The sequence below is a fragment of the Notamacropus eugenii genome, chromosome 7 (assembly GCF_028372415.1).
Source record: "Notamacropus eugenii isolate mMacEug1 chromosome 7, mMacEug1.pri_v2, whole genome shotgun sequence".
Classification (NCBI taxonomy): domain Eukaryota; kingdom Metazoa; phylum Chordata; class Mammalia; order Diprotodontia; family Macropodidae; genus Notamacropus; species Notamacropus eugenii.
Window position 1 is genome coordinate 104,005,539 of NC_092878.1, and position 17,886 is coordinate 104,023,424.

General features: G+C 39.5%; 1 protein-coding gene across 8 annotated transcripts in view; it reads right to left on the bottom strand.

Annotated features, from left to right (window-relative positions):
* CFAP97 (cilia and flagella associated protein 97) overlaps positions 1–11,366 on the bottom strand; it is a 31,911-nt gene extending 20,545 nt beyond the window's left edge. For 3 of the 8 annotated variants that reach the window (XM_072623617.1, XM_072623622.1, XM_072623623.1), the window contains exons 1-2: positions 11,009–11,366; positions 980–2,076 (exon numbers count right to left, since the gene is read on the bottom strand). In XM_072623617.1, the coding sequence (XP_072479718.1) occupies positions 980–2,060 (1,081 nt within the window). In that variant the 5' untranslated portion in view covers positions 2,061–2,076; positions 11,009–11,366. The remainder of the gene's footprint in view (positions 1–979; positions 2,077–11,008) is intronic. The other 5 variants (XM_072623618.1, XM_072623619.1, XM_072623616.1 and 2 more) reach the window with 4 other exon arrangements.
* Between the last annotated feature and the right edge of the window lie 6,520 nt (positions 11,367–17,886).

Sequence of the window (17,886 nt, forward strand, 5' to 3'; positions counted from 1 at the left end):
CTGTCGAAAAGTTCTGATCTCGAAAAATAACTTCTTCAACTTCCAAGAACTTTTATTGAATTGAGAATGCAGACTGAATAATCTGTATTCTTTCCTTCCTATACTGGCTCTCAATTTGGGAACTTTGTCTTAAAGTCTCATCTTTCTGCTTTTCAAAACTACCTTTTGTGGTAAATAGGACTACTTCAAACAAGATGTTTTAACTGAAAAAAATTTCCCCCAAAACAAAAGTTTATTTACATACAGAAACCTTTAAAGAAAATCCTTGGACTTTAACTTAAAATATACATATGATCTAAACCAACTTAGATGTTTTAGTTATTTTTAATTCATGTTAAATAGTTTTCCCTCTAGCTATGTGTTCTGATATTGCTCCAAGATAGTAGTTACCATTTTTTATGGTAGTAAGATATACTGGATGGTCCTCTTCCAGAATGAAGGACAAACAACAAGAAGGTATAGTAGAAAGGACAGTAATGAAACTACAAGTCTAGATCCTCATTCTGTCTCTCACTAGCCATGTGAATCTGGGGAAATTCTGTAAACCTGAGTCTTAGTTTCAGCCAACTGTGAAATGAAGAATCTGAAACTGATTATTTTTGAGGTCTCATCCAGTTCTAAACTTGTAGGAGTCTATATTTTGTTTGCCTACATCTTGACTGTCCACCTCAACTACAAACTCATAAAAGGCAAAGACTACACCTGCCCATTTGTAGGGCAGGGAGTGTAAAACAGAACCATAAACATGTGAAAGCCTGACAGCTTTGGAGCCATCATACTCCAAAACACATTTTTCCCATGACAAAGTTGAGATGGAAAAAATAAAGTTACAGAAACTTTAACTCTAAAGCGTAAACATTTTAAAAATTAATACAAGTTTATCACTAAAGATTTAAGTGCAAACATTTAATTAAATTCCAATTTATAACATGATATTAAATGTTATTACTCTCTAAATCTTTTTTTAAAGGAAAATTACCTTTCAAAAGCTGATTCAGGTCCAGTGTATCATGTAAGACTTTTTGTTTATATCTGTTGTCCAAGTTGGATTCTAATGAAAGTGATTTAGAGGTGAGACTGGGTTCATTTTTTTCTTGCCCTACTCTGGCTGATTTCAGATATTTTGAATTATACTTTGAGTCTTCAAAATTTCCAAATGCTTCTTGGCTCACATTTTCTTGCCTTTTTACTTTTGTTTTCTGATGATTTGATGCAGCCAGTTCAAAAGACTGAATAGGGCTGATGTCTGGAGTTGATAAAGGAGTTACATCAGTCACAGTATCTTCAGATTCCTCTGCGAACTGGCCAAGTTTTGGTTTCGAATTTATGGGTGGTGCTTCTGTTGACTTTTCTGATTTGCCTTTTTGTTTTGGTGACAACAGAGCTAAACCAGAGGGTGCACTTTTCTTTGAATATGACTGAGGTGAATCAGAGAGACAGATATCAGATTCTGTAGCTGAACAACAATCAGTATCAGTACTTGTAGAAGACGAGGAAGATGAAGAGGTGGAGGAAGAGGAGGAAGAGGAAGAAGAGGAGGAAGAAGAGGAGGAAGATCTGATTTTGTTATATTTTTTGTTTGTGCACTTTTTCAAATTATTAGATGGTTTGGCTGACTTGGGTCTGATATGACGCTTTCTGCCATCATCACTGCTCTCTTCTCCATCTGTGTAGTAATCATCTTCTCCTTGTCTTACTATTTTAGGGACTCTAGCTGGAACGGTTAAATTTATTTTTCCAGCATTTGAAGTACTACATGTGTTCTTTGATCCCGAACTTGATGAGGATGAAGATTTTCCAGTATGGTTTTCTAAGGAGTGATCTTCTGATGGTGTTTTCTCTTTCCTTTCATTTCTCTTCTCAATAAGATGATCTTCCTTTGTAAGTCCATCCAGTTTAAAATCTAAATTTTCTGCATCTGCTTCTCTTTTTCCATGTTTGTCAAACTGCTTGTCAACTAATGAAATACTGCTTCCACATTTCTTTTCTTCTCCATCAAAATCACTATCAAAGAAAGAATGGTCTACTTCACCGTCTGACATATCTCCATACTGGTCCATAATAGCAAAAATATTCCTGAGAAAGTAGAAAGTGTTACTATCAGAACAAAGTAATTTTCAAATACAGTAGTTCCCATAATGCCACCACATCCACAGGTAAGTTTCTATATTATAAACACTACACTTAAATAGGTAGGTTCTCCTAAGTAATTTTCTATTTTTCCCAATCTAATGTTTAATACATGCATAACAAAGCTGGTAATTCTTTTAAAATAGTTTGGTTAAGTAACAACAAGGTCTACTAGTCCTCAAATAATTAATGCGTATAAATATGAAGTAGGGACTCTAAATCTATGATCTGTGATTATTTAACATGATAAATTACAACAGGACATACTGCTGACAGTATCCAAGTAATCTCCCATTAGTAAACCCAGGAAGATATTAAGATTTTCAGGCAGTAAGGACAATGTATTGTAATAGAAAGCAGAGTCAATTACAAGCACCTTTTTGGCATAAGGTATCTACCAATGAATTTCACAGGTTTCAATTTATCTTTTCAGAATTATTTCAGATTACTTCTCCAGTCATCCTAGTCTACTTGCTGTTCCATATTCAGGATGTTCCATTGCCATCCTCTGGGCCTAAGCACAGGGAAAGCCAGAAATGCGCTTTCAACTCATGATGCTCAGCAGCTACTGGGCACCACAGTGCAGGGTGCTGGGATTGGGGACAGGAAGGCCTGAAATCCAATCCAGTGTCAGACACTTACTAGCTGTGAGGCCCTGAGCAATCACTTCATCTGTCTGCTTCAGTTTTCTCAACTATAAAAAGGGGATAATAACATCTCCCAGGGTTGTTTGTGAGGATCAGATGCAATAATATTTGTAAAAAGTGTTTAGCACAGTGCCTGGATATGTTATGTGTACAGATATCTATATGCACACACATAAAACAGAAGTCACTGAAATGCTTCTTCTTCCCCCTCTTCCCTAGCTCAGTTCAAGGCTCAGCTGAAGCACCATTTCCAGCCTAAGGGTTTTCCAGATTCTCAAATTGTTATCAATTCTCTTCCTCCCCAAATTACTTTCTATTTGTTTCTATGTATTTTGCATTTAATTATTTGTGCTACCTAGTGCTTTCCCTCAAGAGAATGTAAGGGCCTACACGCATGTTCCCAAAGTGTGGGCAATCCAGCCCCATAAGCGATGCTGGAACTATGGTGGAGCAGAGGCAGTCGCAGCCTGCAGTGCAATGTGTTGGTGAGGCGAGTAGGGCTGACCTAACCTAACCCCAGAGGGGCGCTGAGTAATTTTGTTTTTAAAGGGACAGTAGGTCAAATAAGTTTGGTAACCTCTGGCCAGAGGATAGAGATGGTTTTTATTCTTGTCTTTCTAATCCCTTGACCTACCCCCACTGTCTGTCATATATTGGGTATTTGATAAATGAAAAAATTAAAACAATAAATTTATCAAGGGTCCCAAAAGGGAGAAATACAATTAGACAATTAGCCTATAAACATATAGCCCTAATGTACCAAGACAAAGGACTACACCCCATCTCATTCCCCACAAAACCCTTAAACTGGCCACATCTTTCTCTGGGAGAGAGGAGTGAGGGGGTTATGAATGAATGCAAGGAGCAAATATTTTCAAAAACAAAAAGATTCCTGCTCTCCAAACCATCATAATTTCATATGCCATGAGTAAACACTATATTTCTCAAAAACGTAAAGTGATTTCTCTCCCAAACCATTTACATTATTAAAAGTTGGAAGCTTATTTTAAATTCTCCCACCAGGCACCATCTAGCGTAGAAAGTTGACAACTGCAGGCTAAAACAATTTTTACCCAAACAGTAACGCTAGGGAAAAGAGAATCTATGATGACTGCTATTTTTTCCTCACTCACTTCAGAAGTTACTGGTGTACTATATATAGTTCAGGAATACCACACCACAGTGGTTTTTGCGCCTTTCTATGAGTATGTTCATTTTTAGAAGTGAGCTGTGAAATGGCATGTTGAGTATTCTGTGGAAATTAAAAAGTAAGAATAACAGATGCCATCTAATCCAAATCCCTTTTTACAGATGAGAAACATGCAGCTGAGGCAGGGTTAAGTACCTCGACCAAGGTTATAGATATATATATGAGAGAAGTGGCAAAGCCAGCATTCAAACCCAGGTTCTCAAATTCTAGTTCTTTACACTGTACCAAATTATACGAAAAGTTGCCATGCTATTTTCAAACATGATAAGACAAGGATAAACCCAATTTCTAAAGAAATTAAAATAAATAAAGTCTAGTTTAAGGTTGTTTTGCTCCTGTAGGCAGTTACAGGATGACAAATTAAATTACAAGTAAAGAATTTTTTAAAATGCAAAACTATTTCAATTTTATTGACTGAAGTTAGGATAATGAAAGTAATATGTTGAGAGGCAGTGTTATGTATAGCACAGGTGGCTTGAAAATTAGGCAGACCTGGCTTCAGGTGCACCCCTCTTTCTCTATCTCTCCTCTTCTCTTTCTCTCCTTCCCCCCTACACACACACACACACACACACACAACCCTGGGGCAAATCTAACTTTTAATCTCTAACCTCTAACCTCTCAGTGCAGCATACAACCACAGCAGGTTTTCAACTGCAGAGCAAGAAGAGGAAGTTTCCTTTATAGATTCAATTTTTTTAAAAATTAAAAATAAGTAACATATCTTGCGGCTATTAAAGACCATAATACACAATAAAGAGATAAGGAAGATGAAGAGAATGACAGTAATAAAATTATAAAGAATAAAGTTTAAAATTAATAATAAAGCAACAAGAATAGAAAACAGACTAATTTCAGAAGGCAAACTACTAGTGAAAAATGTATATGGTTAAAAATAGAACAAAATTTTTTTAATAGTGGTCATCCTCCTCTCAAATTAATTTGTATGATGCAATAGCTTTTCTTTTTTTAAGACAATGCTAATGAATGAACTAATGAAATAATTTAGAAGCCTTGTATTTGCTACAGGGAAATTTATGAAGAGAAAGGATAACAGATTAAATTTCTCTGGATAGCCTTATAAAGAAACTTGAGTCATTCAAAACTCCAAAGTCTTTCTAAAAATTTAGGCAGCAAGCAAAATAACAATTAAACCGTTTTAACTACTTCTTACGTTGAAGTCCTACTCCCATGCCTCCTCCTCAAGGTTCTTTAAGGCTATAATGGCAAAGCACAAGCTTTGGCAAATCCTACAACAAGTGATTAGCTGGACCATCACCAAGACAAAGGATTATACTCATCTCATCACCCACAGAATACTCATTTGACTCCAGAGGCCCAGTTTATCAAAGTTTAGAGAGAGAGTCATTAACCTGGAAGCTTGGTTTAACTGATTTTCAATGGTCAAAGAAATTGACGAAGATTATCTAGTAACATGTGGAAAGATTAATAACTTGCCCAAAGTGATGAAGTAATGGATCTCTTATTTTTATTATAGCTATATGTATGTATATATATACATATACGCATATATAATATTACATTTATTATAAAGACAATTTATGATACAGTAGTATTTTTATACATGCTATTTATACCATTACCATACCTACAGAATTTCTACATAATCTTTGAACGTATTACTTCAATTTGCCACATTTTACAGGACCAGGAAAATAAATGTATTACTTTCTGGGGGTTTATAGTTATATCTTTGCTTTTATGTCATATTTATGTTTCTATTCAGGGGTGAGTCTTTGGTCACAAACACTTCTTATGGGAAATTCTGATTCATTTTACAATGAAAATTTCCAGGACATTATAGAGTAGAAGGTAGAGGAAGTAGACTTTACACATTTTAAAAAACTGTACTGAAAAACTGAATCAAAATACAACTGTGTTGTGGCTACTGGACCAAAAAATTTTCTCTGCTTCTTATCTTAAATTTGTCTCACTGACATCCTAAATTAAACTGACCAACCATTATTACAAAAGGAGTAAGCAAGTGCCCTAATGATTTATGTCATGGGTCCCCAACTAACTCAATATTAGCTGATGCCACAAACTGCAGCCTCTGATCACAGCAAACTGCATTGGGAGTAAATGAGGCTATACTGCTAAGTCTAGGATTTCTGTTGAGAAGCACAATGGAGGTCAAAGCCAGGAAGCTTAATATGTCCACCTCAGGACATCTCACATTGACAGAATTTATTCAATGAAGCATCTACCCTCTTCCTCCCAGTACAGGATTTAACTTAGCACCCTACCATCTTTTACTCCACTGAATAGTTTTCTACCTACAAAAAGTTGGAGACTAAAATTTAGACTGTGATTTCAAAAAATCTGGAAATTATTTCATTTCCTGATACTCTTCCTCCTACCTTCCCCAAATCTTCCTGGAAATGACTAACATATTTTAAAGTTAATTAAGAGGTTTTTTGAACAAGAATCCCATGACATCAGAAATTCATAACACTGTCTATATAAGAGAGCTATTGCCTATATGCTTATAAAATAACTTAACCTCTCTAAAATAACTTAACTTCTCTAATGTGTACAGGTTTCATGCTTCAGAAACTGAAGTCCAGAGTAGTCACTACACAGAACAACTAATATACAGTTTAGAGTGGCATTTTAGAGTTTATAGGAGAGAAGGTTTAACTAGGGGTTCATGAACTTATTTTTTTTAATATATATTTTTATAACTTTATTTCAATATAACTGTACTCCTGTGTAATCTCATACATTTTATATACTTAAAAACACTATTCTGAGAAGGGGCTTCACCAGACTACCAAAAAGGGTTGATCCATGGCACAAAAAATTTAAAAAACCTTTTATTTAGCCCAAATAACTGCCCCATTTTAAAGAAGGAGCTTAGGTTGAAAAAGATTAAAAAACTCAATTAAGGTCACATATAGGAAATAAATAGGAGAGTTGTGATTTAAACCCAGAGTCCCATAACTTCAAAATTAGTGCTCTTTCCACTAAACCATGCTTCCTCTCTAAATTCTGAATTAGCTGAGGATCTTAGGGTGTAATATCAGCTCTTATAAAATAACTAGTCAGCTTTACAGGAAACATGGAAAGGTATTATTTTTTTTTTTTTGGTTGAAAAGGATGAAAAGAGCTTACTGTTTAAAAAAAGATAAGGTTTTCTTTCAATTTCAAAATTAAATTCTGAAAAGTAATGATGTTGGAATACATGAATATATGGCAACATGTTTAACTTCAGTGCTGTAAGGAATTCTGTTAATTATTGTATAGGAACAATATTTTTAAAATAGTAATACTTGACACAATCAGAATTTTAGAGTTGGAAAGGGTCCTTACAGATTATCTCATCCAACTCTATCTTAGATCTTAAATGTTATGCAACCTTGGGCAAGTCTAGTGACAGACCTCAAGGGTAAATTTGTGGATGACACAAAGGTATTTAAGCTGTATGAAAATATCAATATTTTTTAAAATGACATTCTAGCATATACAAATGTAGCCTTCTCCTCATTCAACAAACCACTTCATGTAACATAAAAAAGGGGGAAAAAAATCAGTTCAATAAAACTAACCAATATATAAATCAGGAGTCTGACGGTATAGTCAGTGCTCCATGCCCATAGTTCCCCACTTCTATAAAAGAAGCAAATTTCATTTTTTCATCTTTTCCCTGGGGGCAGCATTGGTATTTCTTCTTTTTTAAATTAATTTTTTGTTTTGTTTTCAATATTCACTTTTACAAGATTTTGAGTTCTAAATTACTCCCCCATGCTCTCATCCCCCCTCCCCAAGATGGCATGCAATATGATATATGCTATACATATTAATAATACGCATGTAATTATTATTAATATATAATAAATATATTAATAATAATCATATTAAACACATTTCCACCTTAGTCATGTTGTGAAAGAAGAATCAATACAAAAGGGAAAAACCACAAGAAAAAAAAAGAAAAGGAAACAATATGCTTCAGTCTGCATTTAGACTCCATAGTTCTTTCTCTGGATGAGGATAGCATTTTCCATCATGAGTCTTTCAGAATTGTCTTCTTGCATTGCTAAAAAGAGTTAAAGCTATCACAGTTGCTCACTACACAATGTTGCTGTTACCATGTACAATGTTTTCCTGGTTCTGCTCATTTCACTCAGCATCAGTTCACGTAAGACTTTTCAGGTTTTTCTGAAGTCCTCGTGCTCATAATTCCTCATGGAACAATTACAGTCATATTACCACAACTTTTTTGCCATTCCTCAACTAATGGGCATCCCTTCAATTTCCAATTTTTGGCCATCACAAAAAAAAGCTGCTATAAATGTTTTTTTATATATGTGGGTCCTTTTTCTCTTTTTTATGATTTCTGTGGGATATAGACTTAGCAGTGGTATTGCTGGATCAAAAGGTATGCACAGTTTTATAACCCTTTTGGCATAGTTCAAAATTGTTCTTTAGAATAGTTGGATCAGTTCACAACTCCACCAACAATGCATTAGTGTTCCAATATTCCCACATCTTCTCCAACATTTATCATTTTCCTGTTTTGTCACGTTAGTCAATCTGATAGGTATGATGTGGTTGGTACCTCACAGTTGTTTTCATTTGCACTTCTCTAGTCAATAATGATTTAGAGCATTTTTTTATGACTACAGCTTTAATTTCTTCATCTGAAAACTGCTTGTTCATATCCTTTGACCATTTATCAACTGGGGCCTGCATTGTTATTTTAGAATTCAACATCTATTAAACATGTACTCTGTGTAAAAGTCTTGCAAGTTATTAAAGTTGAAAAAAAAGGCAGTCCCTGTCTCCACTGTAACTAACTGAATAAAAAAGGATGAAATAATGAATGCCAGCTATTATATTTAGGTTAAAATTTTAATTGCACTAATTCTGGCTGCAGGATAAATCTGGCTTAACAACAACAGTTCATGTGGAACAAGCTCAACATGAACAAAGAGACCTTGCCAACCTCTAGCACTCCTGCGGGCGCGGGCCTGGGCCGCGGGGCTGGGGAGGGGAGGTCGAAGGGGAGGTTGTATTCAAAAAGGTGTCTAAAATGGGGATAATATTTCCACTACCTGCTTGATAACATTGTTATGAGGATCAAATAATTTAATGAATTTAAAACCTTATGTCACGTTATTGTTATACTTTAACAAGGGAAGGTAACAGTTCCAATGCATACAGATGAAACACTACAGTTGCAAGCACTATTTTAAGGACAAACTCAAAACAGAATGAAACTAGGCATATAGCCCAATGAAAAGAAGCTTAGGGTACATGGAGCTGACTTCAAATATCTGAAGAGCACATGTACAAAAGGAAAAGATTTGTGTTGTGCTAACAAGGTACAGCTATAACCTGTGGACTATAGAGAACAGTTTTAGAGAAAAAGATTTCAGTTCAATATAAGGAACAGCAATCATTTAAAAATTAGACAGGACCGTCTGATAATGACATAGGATTTAGAGTTAACAACAGGGTCCTAGGATATCCTTTAATCCACACACCTCATTTTATAAATAAGGAATGGTGAGACCCCAAACTTGCCAAATGCACAAAGAACATAGGTGGGCATCCAAACATAGGTTTTCTCTGACTTTAAGTCCAGTGCTTTTCCATTACACCACATATGTTGCCAAGAATGGGCAAGGTGGTGACTGTCAGAGATGGTACAGAAAAGATTCTTGAAATGGGGAAAGGGAAGGGAAAGGGAAGGGAAAGGGAAGGGAAGGGAAAGGGAAGGGAAGGGAAGGGAAGGGAAGGGAAGGCAAAGGAAGGGAAGGCAAGGGAAGGGAAGGGAAGGGAAGGGAAGGGAAGGGAAGGGAAGGGAAGGGAAGGAAAGGAATCTATTCCCTATAGTCCCTTACTGTTTATACAACTTTCTGGACCAAGGTGCCCTTCCTTGGCCACCACTCCATTTTACATAGTCTTCATTTAAAGGACTGATTGTGTTTTTGCCTACATTTCCCTAAAATTCCTATTTTCCCTAATCCTAAATATGTCTATGTTCATCATTCTAGAAACAATTTTTATGATTTGCTTCCAAGTGATTCAATCTACAGACTGAAATTTTGCAAGAATGAAGGGTAGGGACACTCAATTTAGTATTTATATGGAGGGTGCCAAAAAAGAGAATGATTTTCCTCGTATATCGTCAATTATCATGGGAAGGAGTTAAAACTGGGTTACTTCTTCCAAAAGTGTTGGGTACATGGCATGCAGTGAAAAGGCGAAAGCAGATTCCTCCCAAATACAGACCAAGCTGCCTTTGTTCCACCCAGATGCCCACCTGCATATTTCAAAAAAGAAAGCCTTTACATCACCAGGCAGCAAAAAAGCATAGGAATTAAACAGCCTGTCGCGGTTTGTTTGGGGTTTTTTTGGGGGGGGGGGAAGGGCACAACTAGGTGAAGAAGGTAGAGCTCTAAACCCGGGCTCAAGAAGACACATCGGGCTTCTGTCCACATGGCCCTCAACCTCCGCCTGCCTCAGCTTCCTCAACTGTCATAATGGAGGTAAGAATGCACCTACTTCCCAGGGAGGCTGGGTGGGATCCCTCGGCACATTTGCTGCGTGCCGGTTAAATGAATGTTTCTAACCCCCCTTTCTTTTTCTGTCAGTCCTCGCCCCCCACGCCCCCTCCCACCCGTGTGGGATTCCGAACTTGTGGGGGAGGGGAGGACGTTTGGTTACCACCTGTCCCAGCTAGGCCACCTTAAGCCAATTCCACTTCACGGGATGTAATGGGGGGGTCCCCAAGCAAGAACCTCATTGCGTCTCTAACACCGGCCGGCTCCATCCCGAAGGTCCTCCCCAAATTTCGAAATCGTAATCCCGCGGGGGGCTGGGGGGGGAGGGGGTGCTGGCAGACGAGGGGGAGGAGGAGTGGGGGAGGGAGGTCGGCGGCATCTCCCAGCCCCAACCTCCTCCTCCATCCTTCGACCTCCCCTCCCCCGCCCCGCGGCCCAGGCCCGCGCCCGCAGCCTCCCTTCCTCAGCCCGAGGGGCCCGGTACCCACCGCCAGAGCCCGAGGGACGGCTGAGCGCGGCCGGCGGGAGCGCCAGACGAGTAGGGTACTCACGGACGAGCCGGAGCCGCTGCCGCCGCCGCCGCCGAAGAGGCCGAGGAGGCCGCAGCCGCCGTCACCGCCGCCTCCTCGCGCCGCATCAGGGGCGTCTCCGAGCTCGCGCGCAGCCGCCCTCCGCCCCCTCCGCCCCGCCCCCTCGGTCCATCACACTTCCCCAGGTTCGCGCTCCCCGAGCCCGGGCGCATGCGCTCATGCAGCGGCTGCTCAGCCCGGGAGCAGGGGGCGGGCACGGCGGGGAAAGCGGAGGGGGCGGAGAGCGGGAGCTATGGCGATGGCGCCTGCGCGATCCACTTTCCGGCCGCTGGGGCGAGAGGAGAAAGTAGAGCTCGAACCCCGAGGGGGTAGAAGTGGGAGCTGGGTGGAGCGCGCACGCGGCGACGCGCCGGAGGCGGAGCTCCTGGGGCCCCAGCGTGGCTGCGTTTTCCTCCGGACTGCTGGCCCCGCCCCGCCCCGCCCCGACTCCCTTCGCCCCACCCCCGTGGGCCACCCTGCGCGCGTCTCCTAGGGGGCGTCACAGAGCAGGTGCCAAATGCTGCACCGGTCAAATGCAACTGCTGGGGAGGCCAGAGGCCCGCGCCGGGCGTGGCGGGGTCAAGTTCAAGGGCGCGCGGGCGCCGCCGCCGCGGAGGCGGGGGGATGGGAGGGGTGCGGGGGGCGATGGGAGGAGCGCGGGGGGCGATGGGAGGAGCGCGGGGGGGGATGGGAGGGGCGCGGGGGGCGATGGGAGGAGCGCGGGGGGCGATGGGAGGGGCGCGGGGGGCGATGGGAGGGGCGCGGGGGGCGATGGGAGGGGCGCGGGGGGCGATGGGAGGGGCGCGGGGGGCGATGGGAGGGGCGCGGGGGGCGATGGGAGGGGCGCGGGGGTTCTTGTTCTTTGTTCCTACCTCTGACTACGAAGGGGTCGGAACGTAGAAATGGCTTCTCTGGCGCCAGGTTTGCTTTCCACCTTGCCGAGGGGACGGCGCATGGGGCAGCTGACCCACTATCTGGCCGCCTGCTCGTCCTGTGTCTTTTATATTTAATATTTAAGTAGAGGCTCATATTTTATATTTTTATATAACTTACATATTTTTGTATATATATAATTTCTATGTATTTTGTATATATGTAATTATATATTTTTGTACATATGTAATTTATTCATATTTTGTACACATAAAATTTTGTATATACACATATCATTTATGTAATTTTTTTTCAAATTTTTGGTAATCCTACTCTATATACCTTTTATATGCCTAGCTGTTTATGATGATAGAAGGTCCTTGAAGGCAGAGACCATGGTTTTGCGTGTGTATGTGTGTATTTTCCCCATTTCTTTGTCACCCTGACTAGGTAGCACAGTACTTGGTGTTGTAATTTGTACTTAAATAAATGCTTCCTGATTTGATATGAGCCATGTCTATCCATATGCTTCTTTTGGAACCCTATAGTCCATTACCTCTTTTGAGGTCAGGAAGGATGACTTGCTTTGGTGTAAGTGGATAGAACATTGGGCCTGGAGTCAGGAAGACCTGAGTTCAAATGTGTCCTAACTTTGTGACCCTGGGCAAGTCACTTAACCATGTTTGCCTCAGTTTCCTCAACTGTCAAAAGAGCAAATGAAAAGGAAATGGCAAATCACTCCTGTATCTTTGCCAAAGAACCCCATCCTATGGGGTCATGAAGAGTCTGATGGGATTGAAACAACATATATGTATGCATGTATATATATACATATATAGATATTCGTAAACATAAATGTATAGATTATACACATACAAATATATGCTTTATGTAATATATGCTATATATCATGTGTGTCATGTATATATATATATATGTTTAAGGCTTACAAAGCACTTTTTACATATATTATCTCATCTGATTCTCATAATCCAGTGCTATTTCTATGCCATTTTACCCATGAAGAAAATGAGACAGAGGGGTTGAACGACTTGCCCAATAGCTATTAAGTGCTTGGACTCAAGTCTTTCTGACTCCAAAGCTGACATTCTATCCACAATACTACTTAAGTGGTTGAGTCAGTCAATAAGCTTTTATTAAGTTCCTACTATATGCCAGGCACTGTGCTAAGCACTGGGGTACAAAGAAAGATGAAACACAGTCCCTGCTCTCAAGGCTGTCACAATCTAGTGAAAGAGACAACATACAAATGAATTATTCCTGAAGATATAATGGGATAAATGGAGGATGGTCGCAGAGGGAAGGCACTAAGATTAAGGAGGACCAAGAAAGACTTCTTGCAAAAGGTGAGGAAGAGGGAAAGACCATGACTGGATACTCTGACCTAAGCTGAGGAAGTCTCCTGGAGGTCAGTAGACAACAGCTACCAGACTCTTTACTGGGTGATAAATATGGATTGAATGAACCTCAGATGAGAAGAAATTACTGAATGCTGGTGTGTAGCTCCAATGCAGTATTCACCATGCCTAGGGAGGCTATGAATATGCCAGCACAGTCCTGAATCACAAAAGATAACAGACTGTCCACGTGGAAGACAGAATCAAAACATTTCAACACCAGAAAGCCAAATATATCATAGCAACAAAGAAATCTATACACAGTAATAATGCAGGGGGCACTCCCATCCCCAAGCCTTACCTCTATTAGGCTCCCACAAACCAGCTCCCTTAAACAAATCACAAAGAGGATCCCTTAAACAAAATCAGACATGCTTTCCCACTCATGCTAGTAGCTGCCTGCTCTCTCCCAGCTCTGACTGCTTTGACTCACTTCCTGCCCCACCTATTAAGCAAACTCCTCCCACCACAGGATCCATGTGACTCAGACTTTTATGTGACCTAGGCAGGTCACATGGGCCTATTAATGAATGGGAAAGATCTTCCCATTTAAATTACCATTACATGATGGTGGAGGGAGAGATTGGAAAAAAGAATGCGGATCAAGGAATATTTCAATCCCTTATAGCTAGTGAATGGTGAGCTATGAATGAAAGTTTAAGTGTTAGAAAGGGTAGCTAGGAGAGCTGTCATCAGAGGGGAGCCAAGTCTCAGTGAATGCAAGAAGAAAGGGGGAGTGAGAAAAGAAAAGGCTTAACATGAAAGAAAATTTGTTAACCTATGGAGCAGGCATTCCAGAGAGCACTTTGGAGGGTTTTGGCTTTACCTAACTGCAGAATTTCCTTTTCTGGAAGTTCCTTTGCCAATTAAATGACAAGCCTAGTCCCTATCCCCTATGTCTGTGGTTTTCAAAGTGGTTTCAGGGGATTTGTGAAGTAAAAACTAATAGTATGAATACATCTTAATTTCTCATATGGTAAATATTGACAGATATAACTAGTGGTGTGCTGGTAAATGTTTAATAACCAACTCTTAGGTGAAAGAAATGTACTCATAACACACTTTTAAAATTAATTTGTATTATGAATAGCTTCCCATCACTTTCTTAAGTCTAGACAGTCAACAAAATAAATGAAGCCCTGATTTGTAGCACTTGTCCGTTTAAATTGGTTTCCAAGTTAGCTCCAGAACTCTTGGATATAACCCACATAAAGAAAAGTTCAGGAGTGGGGAGGAGAGGGAAAGTCCTCAACAATGAGTGTAATTTTTAAAAATATTCCCCAATTGCATATAAAAACAATTTTTAACATTCAATTTTTTTAAAGTTTTGAGTTCTAAATCTTATCCCTCCCTTCTCCTTTTCCTTCTTTCCTGAGACAATAAGCAATCTGATATATGTTATACGTGTGAAATCATGTAAAACATTTCCATATTAGTCATTTTGTGCAAGAAGACTTGAAAACAAAACAAGTCAAAAAGTGAAAAAATAGTATACTTCAGTCAGAATTCAGACAAAATTAGTCCTTTCCCTATAGGTAGATAGTACGTTTCATCATTAGTCCTCGGGGATTGTCTTGGATCGCTGTGTTGCTGTGAAAAGCTAAGTCATTCATGGTTTTTCATTGTACATTATTGCTCTTACTGAGTATAATGTTCTGGTTCTTCTCACTTCACTTTGTGTTTGTTCTAGGTTTTTCAGAAAGCATCCTGTTTGTCATTTCTTATACAAAAAAAAATTTCATTACAGTCATATACCACAATTTATTCAGCCACCCCCCAACTAATGGGTATCTCCTCAATTTCCAATTCTTACCTACCACAAAAAGAACTGCTATAAATATTTTACAAATAGATTCCTCCCCTTCTCCCCCCTCCCCCCCCCCACCCCTTTTTTAAAAAATCTCTTTAGGATACAGACCTAGCAGTGATATTGCTAGATCAAATGGTATGCAAGTTTTGTAGCCCTTAATTTCCAAACTGATGAGTATAATTTTTGCTTGTATTGGCATCTGAGTTATTAGTGTGGGGAAACTCCAGGTGTGGAACCTTCTTTTATTTATGTATATCACCAATTTCAAATCTTTTATAAACTTGGTTATAGAGTTGTCTGGGGCACTGAGAGAAAAGTAGATGACTGGTACCCAAGTCTTCCTCTCAGTTCTGTTCCTGCATCCACTATTCCTGGCTGTCTTTCCTCATTATGATAATTTTTTAGATAAAATTTTATTTATGGAACCAATATGGTACAATAATATGGCCCTTTGTCCCAGAATCAGAGTATTACAGAATGTCAGGGCTGGAAAGGATCACAGATGGACAAATATTTGGCAATTAGGTCACTGACTGTTTTTGAGAAAGCAGTTTCAGGGAGTGATTTGTACATAAATCAGATAGCAAGAGAATATGTAACAGTTCAACTCCCTCATTTTACAGATGAAGAAACTGAGGACCACTGAAAGGAAATAATTTGCTCAGCATCACATAAGTTACTATATTTGAGTACAAATCTGGGAGTTTAGAAACCAAGTGGCCCTCACTCCAAACACTGGGTGCTATTCTTGCTAAATCATTAACCAGCTATATGATCTTGGGAGTATTATTCAATCCCTTTAAATCAGTGTCTTAAAATGCAAATAGAAATGAGATGTGTCTTCACCTATTTGACTTGTAGACAAGATGAATGCTTACTATAATTTTAATGTTGAAAAATGAACATCAAAATAATACTTCTTAAGGAAAGAGGCTTTTGTTAGACTTTTTTAAAAAAGACATGAAGGGAACTGATAGATTTTTTTGGGTATATTGTTCACATGGAACTACTATATTACGTTTTACCTCAATGTCTCCTCATGGCATGGTGATGACCTAGAGCTCTCAAAAGCTATTCAGCACCAAACAACAGTGCAGATTGTATCATATTGATGATACAGGAAAGGCTTTGAGTACAATTCATGCCCCAAACTCTATCGCTCGCTCTACAAGAACCAACTTACCTAAGGAAAGAGAATTTCTTCACCAATATGCTGGTCAGTTGGTAATGACTTCTTAGCAGATAGCACTCAAGAAACAAAGCAAAATATTAAGTGGTACCCAGTCCTGTGCAGGCCCCTCTGCTTTTTCAATGACAAGATGGCAGAAAAGGATGCAGAGGGTGCTAAGAATCATACAGATTATATACTGTCTCTATAAACATTAACTTACCTGTGCTTGAATGGATATATTACTGGGAGAACTGAACTATAATAACCTCAACATTGCCACTAAAAAACAAAACCAGAAGACAAAAGGGAGTCGCAGCTAATTAGAAGGACTGCTCACAGCCTCTCCTTGGAGAAAGCTGATAAGTTGGTTTTATGGTTCATTCAAAGGTAACAAGACATAATATTTTATGGAACATTTGGTTATCTTTTGTTGCAGTGCTCAAGATTAGCATTTGCAAAAAGATGACCATGGTAATTGTAGCAGAATGAATAACCATTAACTGTGAGCCTGCGAAGAGTATGTACCTTAATGACTCAGTCCCCCCATGGACTTTGGAGCATGTACAGTCATTCTGTAATTGGTAAGATCTGCTAACCACGTGGTGAAAGGGAGCCTCTTTGATTGGCTGGATATTAGAAATGGGGAGGTGACACCAGTCAAGATACTAGTCAACCAGAACGTCTTTTTTCTCTTGGTTTGACTTCCCTCTGCTGGCAGATATTCCATTGAGAGAAGAGAGATGATGCTGTAGGGAGAGAGACAGGCTTCCCCACCTGAAGCCAACCAATTCATATGGTTCATGAATACAGACACCAGTTAACTGCCTTGGTTTTTTCATTTTGGGTCAAAGAGATTGAACATGACCAGGAGGCAAGGTCATGCTGGGTTTTGCATCCAGTCTGCCTAGTCTTGATGCCCTTGAGTAGGGAGAAATGACCTTTAGGACTGGTCATAAGTAGTTGAGACAGGGACTTATCCAGCAGGGATGTCTCATTTGAGCATCATTAATGCTACTTAGAAACTGTTTTTAAAAGTCTGCACCTATTCTTCCAAGACCACGGTAGTATACAAACCTAATCTCTTTTCTAGGGCCAGGATTGCTCATTATAAGAGTGTATACCCAAGGTGTTAGAAGAAGGGATGTTTGAACTTTTGGTCTTGTTATATCTTCAAATATGTATTTGTAAAAAAAAAAATCATGTTAATTTATTAAATGGAATTAGATTTCTGGTTACTAGTAGTCAGCAATGGGAGGAATTATATACCAGGAGAGGTCTCAAGATGACATTACAACTCTAATATGAAAAAGTAGGCATGCCAGTGCATTGCTGGTAGAATTGTGAATTGGTGTAACTATTCTGAAGAACAATTTTAAACTATGCCCAAAGGGCTACAAAACTGTGCATACCCTTTGACCTAGTAATACCACTAGTAGGTCTGTACTCAAAAAGATCAAAGAAAAATGAAAGGACCAAATCTACAAAAACATTGCTGTTTTTGTGGTGGCAAACTGGAAATTGAGGG